This window comes from Eucyclogobius newberryi, unplaced genomic scaffold, assembly GCF_026437365.1.
Source record: "Eucyclogobius newberryi isolate DKJ021-1_F unplaced genomic scaffold, fEucNew1.0.hap1 SCAF_13, whole genome shotgun sequence".
NCBI lineage: Eukaryota > Metazoa > Chordata > Actinopteri > Gobiiformes > Gobiidae > Eucyclogobius > Eucyclogobius newberryi.
Genome location: NW_027315757.1, coordinates 38,450,687 through 38,460,677, shown reverse-complemented (window position 1 = coordinate 38,460,677; position 9,991 = coordinate 38,450,687). Strand labels below are relative to the sequence as shown.

Here is a 9,991-nt window from a genome sequence, read left to right as displayed (position 1 = left end):
GCAGAGCCTGGTTCACCTGCAGAGCCTCGTTCACCCGCAGAGCCTGGTTCACCTGCAGAGCCTGGTTCACCCGCAGAGCCTCGTTCACCCGCAGAGCCTGGTTCACCCGCAGAGCCTGGTTCACCCGCAGAGCCTCGTTCACCTGCAGAGCCTGGTTCACCCGCAGAGCCTCGTTCACCTGCAGAGCCTCGTTCACCCGCAGAGCCTCGTTCACCTGCAGAGCCTGGTTCACCTGCAGAGCCTGGTTCACCTGCAGAGCCTGGTTCACCTGCAGAGCCTGGTTCACCTGCAGAGCCTGGTTCACCTGCAGAGCCTCGTTCACCTGCAGAGCCTCGTTCACCTGCAGAGCCTGGTTCACCCGCAGAGCCTGGTTCACCCGCAGAGCCTGGTTCACCTGCAGAGCCTGGTTCACCTGCAGAGCCTCGTTCACCCGCAGAGCCTCGTTCACCCGCAGAGCCTCGTTCACCCGCAGAGCCTTGTTCACCCGCAGAGCCTGGTTCACCCGCAGAGCCTGGTTCACCCGCAGAGCCTGGTTCACCCGCAGAGCCTGGTTCACCTGCAGAGCCTCGTTCACCTGCAGAGCCTCGTTCACCCGCAGAGCCTGGTTCACCCGCAGAGCTCGTTCTCATAAGAGCAGCATGTTTCCCTGTGTCTAAGCGCATGGATCTATCATAATATAGTCCCCTCAGTGACGGGACAAAATGAAGACAGTTCAAGCTCAGAAGAGACGGAAATCTACGCAGACGAGAGATGATGTGATCCGTCGCACTAATAAACAAACGCATGTGTGTTGTATCAGTCCACACGGGGGAGTGGCACGAGCACGGGGGAGTGGCACGCGCACGGGGGAGTGGCACGCGCACGGGGGAGTGGCACGCGCACGGGGGAGTGGCACGAGCACGGGGGAGTGGCACGCGCACGGGGGAGTGGCACGCGCACGGGGGAGTGGCTCGCGCACGGGGGAGTGGCACGCGCACGGGGGAGTGGCACGCGCACGGGGGAGTGGCACGCGCACGGGGGAGTGGCACGCGCACGGGGGAGTGGCACGCGCACGGGGGAGTGGCACGCGCACGGGGGAGTGGCACGCGCACGGGGGAGTGGCACGCGCACGGGGGAGTGGCATGTGCACGGGGGGCACGCGCACGGGGGGCACGCGCACGGGGGAGTGGCAAAAAACTCTTATGAACAAAACTCCTCTCCTATCTTAATAGGGAATGGAGGGGGGAAATAAAATAAAATAGATAATAAAAATAAAAAAATCAGATAACAATAAAATAATGATAATAGAATAAAAAAATAAAAATAATAATAATAATAATAATAATAAAGTAAAAATAGCCAGCAAAAGACTAGGTAATACGATTAGCAGGTAAGTAAACCGTATGAAAAACAAAATAGAACACTCTTATTTGCAGGTATTGCACATGGTTGATTCAGTATTGCACATGAACATGATGGTATTGCACATGGTTGATTCAGTATTGCACATGAACATGATGGTATTGCACATGGTTGATTCAGTATTGCACATGAACATGATGGTATTGCACATGGTTGATTCAGTATTGCACATGAACATGATGGTATTGCACATGGTTGATTCAGTATTGCACATGAACATGATGGTATTGCACATGGTTGATTCAGTATTGCACATGAACATGATGGTATTGCACATGGTTGATTCAGTATTGCACATGAACATGATGGTATTGCACATGGTTGATTCAGTATTGCACATGAACATGATGGTATTGCACATGGTTGATTCAGTATTGCACATGAACATGATGGTATTGCACATGGTTGATTCAGTATTGCACATGAACATGATGGTATTGCACATGGTTGATTCAGTATTGCACATGAACATGATGGTATTGCACATGGTTGATTCAGTATTGCACATGAACATGATGGTATTGCACATGGTTGATTCAGTATTGCACATGAACATGATGGTATTGCACATGGTTGATTCAGTATTGCACATGAACATGATGGTATTGCACATGGTTGATTCAGTATTGCACATGAACATGATGGTATTGCACATGGTTGATTCAGTATTGCACATGAACATGATGGTATTGCACATGGTTGATTCAGTATTGCACATGAACATGATGGTATTGCACATGGTTGATTCAGTATTGCACATGAACATGATGGTATTGCACATGGTTGATTCAGTATTGCACATGAACATGATGGTATTGCACATGGTTGATTCAGTATTGCACATGAACATGATGGTATTGCACATGGTTGATTCAGTATTGCACATGAACATGATGGTATTGCATGCGCACGGGGGGAGTCTAAGTTCTCAAATCGCCGAAAAATCGTCCATTACACCTTTAATTCAATATGACGACACACATTTTTAAAATTCTACAATTAACTTAACTGACTCAAACAGAGACATCTAGTGGTCTTAAGCAGTACTGCAGCACAGGCCTGCATCGCCACAACTCGCGATACTTTCCTGCTCTCGCCACATCTCGCGATACCTGGGCATGTATATAAAGCGCTGTCTTCCGCTGTTTACTCTCTTTTCGATCGGACCGGCGACAAAATGGTGAGTGTCATCCTCGCGCTGCATCCGCCGTTTATCCTCTGCATCCTCCACGTTTATCCTCTGCATCCTCCACGTTTATCCTCTGTTCACGCCTCGGTCCGCGTCAGGCTTTGGTTTTACTTCTTTTACGCCTCATATTTCATGCTAAATGTGTTTGAAAACGGCACGATGGACGTTGTGTCGCATTCACACGCAGCGAGCACAAAATGTCCGCGCTATTGCACTTTTAACTGTCCATTGAAATAAAAATGATTCTCTTTGTTAATGGTTGTTTTAGTTTAGAGAAATGCCGTAAAGTAGCCGTTAGCTCGTGTGCTAACAAGCGCCTCCACGTAGCGAGCACGTGACCCGGCGGCACATGTAGATCACGTGTGAAGTTACGGACTTTTAACGACAGATTTTATGATTTGGAGCTTTTTATGGACATCAAGGTGTGTCCTGTTCTGTTACTGTAGAGTCAACTTATGTGTCCTGTCTTCTCTCTCGCCCTGTCCCGTCCTCGTCTCTCTCGTCCCGTCTTTCTGTCCTCGCGCCCTGTCCCGTCCTTGCGCCCTGTCCCGTCCTTCTGTCCTTGCGCCCTGTCCCGTCCTTCTGTCCTCGCGCCCTGTCCCGTCCTTCTGTCCTCGCGCCCTGTCCCGTCCTTCTGTCCTCGCGCCCTGTCTCCTCCTTCTGTCCTCTCGTCCTTCTGTCCTCGCGCCCTGTCCCGTCCTTCTGTCCTCTCCTCCTTCTGTCCTCACGCCCTGTCCCGTCCTTCTGTCCTCAGTCCCACCGTAAGTTCTCGGCTCCTCGTCACGGCTCTTTGGGCTTCCTGCCTCGCAAGAGGAGCCGGCGTCACCGTGGAAAGGCCAAGAGCTTCCCCAAAGACGACCCCAGCAAACCCGTGCACCTGACGGCCTTCCTGGGCTACAAGGCCGGCATGACCCATATCGTGAGGGAGGTGGACCGGCCCGGCTCCAGTGAGTGACCTCTCAGTGACCTTTAGGGGGAGGGTGAAGAGTACAGAAAACTTTACAGTAAAATGTGTGAGCTTTTATGTGTCACTCAAAGACTGAATTGTCAAAATGATTGACAAGTACAAATGGCTGAAATAATCCAAACTAGTTTAATTTGAGTTAAAAAATAAACTGGACCAAATTGTTGTTAGCAATTCTCATCTGAGTTTCTTGGCATTAAATGTCCTGATGTCAAGTATTTTCATACATAATTTAAGTAATTAATACATAAGTTTAAACTTGCGTTTTGCTCTAGTTTAATTCTAACCTGGTTTTGCGCCTCTTCCACGTCGGGTCAAAAGTGTCAGCAGTGATGAGCCTCTCGACGGGCGGACAGAACGGGCCCCGGCCCCTGCTGAATGTCGAGCACTGAGCGCACGCCTCAAACTAACTATCTCTGGATCTGACCTGGGGCCAGACTGACCCCTGAGGCTTTGTCTTGCAGAGGTGAACAAGAAGGAGGTTGTGGAGGCTGTGACCATCGTGGAGACTCCGCCCATGGTCGTGGTTGGTGTGGTGGGCTACGTGAACACGCCCAGAGGTCTGCGCACCTTCAAGACCATCTTCGCCGAGCACATCAGCGACGAGTGCAAGCGCCGCTTCTACCAGAACTGGTGAGTCTAGTGCCTGATGTGACTGCAGTGTGAAGCAGTCTGATGACCTCTGAGCAGTCTGATGACCTCTGAGCAGTCTGATGACCTCTGAGCAGTCTGATGACCTCTGAGCAACGTCTGATGACCTCTGAGCAACGTCTGATGACCTCTGAGACGTCTGACCTCTGAGCAGTCTGATGAGCCAGTCTAACCCCGGTGGCCCCTGTGGCAGCTCCTCTCAGGCTCGTCCTGACGAGCTCCGCGCTCCTCTGGCCGATGGAAAGTGCTTCTTAGAAGCCGAGCCATGAGCGGAAACTTGAGCCAATGATGCCCCTTGGTCCTGACGGACAGGGGCGAGCGGCGCTGCACATGGCCCTTCCTCTGGTCTGAGGCCATGAAGGACCTGTGCCAAACTCTGCTTCTGTCCCGCTCTGGACCAGGTACAAGTCCAAGAAGAAGGCCTTCACCAAGTACTGCAAGAAATGGCAGGACGATGACGGCAAGAAGCAGCTGGAGAAAGACTTTAACGCCATGAAGAAGTACTGCCAGGTGGTCCGCATCATCGCCCACACGCAGGTCAGTCTGGAACGCCCATCCCCCACACTGAGGGCCGTTAAGACCGCTTTAGTCCAGTCATTGCTGTGGTCAGTCTGTGATGAAGACATGGAAATCTGCGTCAGGCGTGGCGCCCGAGAACCATGAGGATCATTTCCATGCTGCCTTCCTTCTGAGACTTCACCTGAGCACGACTAAAAGAGGCAGATGATTAGATGTTTTAGTCGTGCTGAGGGGTATTTGAACCAGGGGTGGGCAAACTACGGCCCGCGTGCCACATATGGCCCTTTTGTCTTTATAATCTGGCCTGCCAAACATGCAAAGTAATATTTAAAATGCCCGTAGGCATCGATCTGCACTCGTATCCTTCATAAAGACGATGTGAAATGAATTGACTAATTCTGTAGCCTATAGTTGCTGAAAAATAATTTGCGGCCCTCCGCTACACTCCTGGATTCAAATATGGCCCTTGCCCACCCCTAATTTTAAAACGGTTTGACTGTTAAAAGGAGCGTGATGTTGCTGCAGCAGTAAAGTACATTTATAATCTGTCCTGGTCAGTGAAGCTAAAGTGTCCTCTGCTGTCCAGATGCGTCTGCTGCCGCTGAAGCAGAAGAAGTCTCACCTGATGGAGGTCCAGCTGAACGGAGGCTCCATCCCAGACAAAGTGGACTGGGCCAGAGAGAAACTGGAGCAGGCCATTCCCATCACCAACGTGTTTGTGCAGGACGAGATGATCGACGTCATCGGGGTCACCAAAGGACACGGATACAAGGGTAAGGTCGAGCCCTGACCCTGGGTAAAAGGGTATGGTCCAACCCTGACCTGACCTTGGACTAAAAGAATCTGTCCAATAAACACTGTTGGTGTACTTTGGACTGTACTGCACTGTTGGTAACCTGGTTCAGATCCAGTGTGAACTCTGGTTCCATTCCAGTGCCATAGTGAGCTCCAGTGAGGCAGGGGGGCGTGTTCACTCTCTGGAAACACCCGCCTGCACTCTACCCATGTGACCCTGATTCTCTGACCTCTGTGACGTCCCTCTGGGGCGGGGGGGGGGGTCACTTGCAGCCGTGACGTCCCTTCGCTCATGACCTTTCCTGTTGCAGGAGTGACCAGTCGTTGGCACACAAAGAAGCTTCCTCGTAAGACTCATCGTGGTCTGCGTAAAGTGGCGTGCATCGGCGCCTGGCATCCGGCTCGTGTGGCGTTCTCTGTGGCTCGCGCCGGGCAGAAGGGCTACCACCACCGCACAGAGATCAACAAGAAGGTCAGTTTACACACCGTCTGACCGTCATTGTCCAGTCTGCTGTGATGAGTCTCTCGACGGGCGGACAGAACGGGCTCCAGCCCCTGCTGAATGTCGATCCCTGAGCGCAGCCCCCAAACCTTAGATCAAAGTGGCCTCAAGTCATCGGGTCCTGTGAAGGTCTGACCTATGACCTTCATGAGTAAACTTGACCGAATATGAAATGTCACACGTCCAACATGTTTTAGTTTAGAAAGGACCTAGTCATTCTGAAGAAACGTGTTGTTTCAGATCTACAAGATCGGCAAGGGCTACCACCAGAAGGAGGGAAAACTGGTGAAGAACAACGCCTCCACCGAGTACGACCTGTCCAACAAGAGCATCAACCCTCTGGTCAGTCCAGACTCATGTCCACGCTTTAATGTCCAGAAGCGCTCAAACGGCTGCGACTCACACTTTGTCCTTTTAAGGGTGGATTTGTTCACTACGGAGATGTGACCAACGACTTTGTCATGATCAAAGGTTGTGTGGTCGGGACCAAGAAGAGGGTGCTGACCCTGCGCAAGGTACGAGCTTTTCTCTGCAGGCCAAATAATCACAGGGTTGTGTTACTGGTCTTTGACCATGAGGTGGCGCTCTAAACCCTCTTTGTCAGTCTCTCCTGGTCCAGAGCAGCCGCCGCGCCCTCGAGAAGATCGACCTGAAGTTCATCGACACCACGTCCAAATTCGGTCACGGCCGCTTCCAGACCATGGAGGAGAAGAAGGCGTTTATGGTGAGTAGTGTACTTTGGACTGAGTACTGCGCTGGTGTACTTTGGACTGAGTACTGCGCTGGTGTACTTTGGACTGTACTGCACTGTTCGTAACCTGGTTCAGATCCAGTGTGAACTCTGGTTCCATTCCAGTGCCATAGTGAGCTCCAGTGAGGCAGGGGGGCGTGTTCATGTGCGCGCCCCCTGTTCACTCTCTGGAAACACCCCGACGCTCTAAACTCGTGACCCCGACGCTCTGAACTGCTGCATGGTGTGCTAAATCTAAACTCTTTCGTCTGCAGGGACCACTGAAGAAGGACCGAATTTCCAAGGACGAGACGGCATAAAGAGTTTGTCACTCAGAGTTCATTTAATAAAAAAAAAAACCTTCACTGTTCTCTTTTTTTAAAATATAAAACTACATTTGTGACGTCTTAGTCCGAACTCGACATTTTAAGCATTTATGAAATGAATGATCTGAGGAACCTTTTAATGTGAGTTCTGTGTATTTAGATCTAAAATATTCTGACGATTTGGAACACTTTGTTCTAAAACATTACATTTTGGCAGTTTAAATGAGTTTCCTCATGTTCTAGTGAAATGACTATATTCTGCCAGTAGTAACTGTAAACTCCATCGAAACACCCCAGAGCAGCTCCATCACTGCAGGGTCCAGGAGACGACCCCAGAGCAGCTCCATCACTGCAGGGTCCAGGAGACGACCCCAGAGCTGCTCCATCACTGCAGGGTCCAGGAGACCACCCCAGAGCAGCTCCATCACTGCAGGGTCCAGGAGACTACCCCAGAGCAGCTCCATCACTGCAGGGTCCAGGAGACCACCCCAGAGCAGCTCCATCACTGCAGGGTCCAGGAGACCACCCCAGAGCAGCTCCATCACTGCAGGGTCCAGGAGACTACCCCAGAGCAGCTCCATCACTGCAGGGTCCAGGAGACCACCCCAGAGCAGCTCCATCACTGCAGGGTCCAGGAGACCACCCCAGAGCAGCTCCATCACTGCAGGGTCCAGGAGACCACCCCAGAGCAGCTCCATCACTGCAGGGTCCAGGAGACTACCCCAGAGCAGCTCCATCACTGCAGGGTCCAGGAGACCACCCCAGAGCAGCTCCATCACTGCAGGGTCCAGGAGACCACCCCAGAGCAGCTCCATCACTGCAGGGTCCAGGAGTATTGCACAGGAGCCGGGCTCCTCCTCCAGGACGGCTCTTCTGGAACGTTAAACTGAAGATAATCTATTGTCACACATTGGGAAATGCAGTAGGAAAAGGACATGAGTTTTAAAAACTCTTTAATAGATGAACTCTTAAACAAAAACACATGTCTAAAGGAATGGAGGGAAAAATACAGCCTTTAGCAAAGTACCTGGCTTTAGAAGTCTCAGTATGATCTGCATTGTCTATTACTGTAAATACCCAACGTCCCCCCACTGCATTTTGACCTGCTAGTGTGGTTAATGTGTGTGTCCTTTTCTTTCAGAGATTTCATCTTTCATGGAATTAGTCCATAACTTTCCCTTTGAGTGTACAGCCTCTTAAAAAGTCTGTGACGCAACACACATGACCCTGCAACACACATGACCCTGCAACACACATGACCCTGCAACACACATGACCCTGCAACACACATGACCCTGCAACACACATGACCCTGCAACACACATGACCCTGCAACACTGTAGCCGACTCATGAGCCCTAAAACTAACAATGCATTTCACTCATTTGAAAGCCTCATGTGTCAATCACATGTCCAAATATGAAAAACCAAAAAGTAGTTTTGTTCATAGTTTTCTCCCGACCTCAGAGTTTTTAACAGTTTTCTGACTTTATATCAAACTTAGTGTTAGCCTGGGATAAAATAGTTATAGCTGGAGACTTTAATATCCACGTGAACATGAGTGATGACTCTCTCAGTAATGCCTTCAGCGCCTTGTTAGACAGCATTGGTTTCACTCAGAATGTAAATAAAGCGACTCACACTCACAAGAACACTCTGGATCTTGTCCTAACGTATGGAACAGAGATTAGTGACCTCATGGTCCTCCCTCAAAACCCTATATTGTCAGATCATTTCCTAATTACCTTTCAGTTTATTCTTAAAGATCATCCAGTCCCACAAAATAAAGTTATAATGAAAAGGACAATATCTGAAAAATCTATCTCAAAATTCAAAGAAATAATAGAGCCAATATTCAGTGACATGTCATGTGATCACGTCATGTGATCACGTCATGTGATCATGTCATGTGATCCTGCTGAGAACAGTTTTAGTCCCAGTTTAAGTGATCAATGTGTCGACTTGACCATGAATTCTCTGAAGTCTGCTCTTGACGTTGTCGCGCCGTTAAAACAGAAGGTCATTAGGCCAAAGCGCGCCTCCCCATGGTACAACCAAGAACTGCGTTCACATAAACAAAGAGTTAAAAAGTTAGAGGGATTATTTCGTCGCTCTCACACCGAAGAATCTCTAAAAGCAGGAAAAGTTGCCTGCTGTCCTGTCAGCAGCTCTGTGTGAGGCCCAAACCAGATATTATTCAAATCTAATAGAAGTCAACAAAAGTAACACTAAATTCCTTTTCAGCACTGTAGCTAGGCTAACAAACTGTCACAGTGCAGTAGAGCCCTCAATCCCAGCTACACTTAGCTCTGATGATTTCCTCCTATTTTTTAACAATAAAATAAAAACAATCAGAGATAAATTAGATGAAATTACCCCCGCTATTCGCCCTGAACTAGCCCAAGCTGTAAATCTAACGTCCCATATAAATCCACCTGTAAACCTAGAAAGGTTCACAGCTGTTGATCAAGCAGAGATAACTTCAGCCATTATGTCCTCTAAAAGCTCAACTTGTGTCCTAGACCCCATTCCAAGCTCCTCAAAGACATTCTCCCCCTAATTATAGACCCTATTCTTACTATCATAAATACTTCACTCGAAAGTGGCTATGTTCCACATCCTTCAAACATGACGTCATTAAACCTCTTCTGAAAAAGACTCATCTAGATCCCGACCTATTGATAAACTACAGACCTATTTATAATCTTCCCTTCGTCTCTAAAATCCTTGAAAAAGTTGTAGTAAAACAGCTTTGTCGCCACCTGCAGGACAATAACTTATTTGAAGTTTTCCAGTCAGGGTTCAGAGCCCATCACAGCAGGGTTCAGAGCCCACCACGGCAGGGTTCAGAGCCCACCACAGCAGGGTTCAGAGCCCACCACAGCAGGGTCCCGAGCCCACCACAGCAGGGTTCA

At 49.6% G+C, this 9,991-nt stretch overlaps 1 protein-coding gene and 2 non-coding genes across 3 annotated transcripts; all 3 read left to right on the top strand.

The window, feature by feature from the left end:
• Positions 1-2,511: 2,511 nt before the first annotated feature.
• rpl3 (ribosomal protein L3) lies at positions 2,512-7,116 on the top strand. Its single transcript, XM_072443811.1, has 10 exons — positions 2,512-2,581; positions 3,345-3,537; positions 4,019-4,187; positions 4,607-4,742; positions 5,311-5,497; positions 5,831-5,991; positions 6,262-6,363; positions 6,441-6,536; positions 6,626-6,745; positions 7,027-7,116. Exons 1-10 carry the CDS (start codon positions 2,579-2,581, stop codon positions 7,069-7,071), a joined length of 1,212 nt encoding a protein of 403 aa, XP_072299912.1. The 5' UTR covers positions 2,512-2,578; the 3' UTR covers positions 7,072-7,116.
• Positions 4,811-4,905, top strand: LOC140358859 (small nucleolar RNA U83B). Its single transcript, XR_011926742.1, has one exon. It is a non-coding gene; the product is annotated as a small nucleolar RNA U83B (small nucleolar RNA).
• Positions 6,824-6,951, top strand: LOC140358856 (small nucleolar RNA SNORA54). The gene has a single exon (XR_011926739.1). It is a non-coding gene; the product is annotated as a small nucleolar RNA SNORA54 (small nucleolar RNA).
• Positions 7,117-9,991: the final 2,875 nt, after the last annotated feature.

Bases quoted from the DNA above. Each gene is read 5' to 3' on its own strand.
- rpl3 (XM_072443811.1), top strand. The intron at 4,743-5,310 runs GTCAGTCTGGAA...TCTGCTGTCCAG, and splicing joins GCATCATCGCCCACACGCAG to ATGCGTCTGCTGCCGCTGAA. The intron at 5,992-6,261 runs GTCAGTTTACAC...GTGTTGTTTCAG, and splicing joins GCACAGAGATCAACAAGAAG to ATCTACAAGATCGGCAAGGG.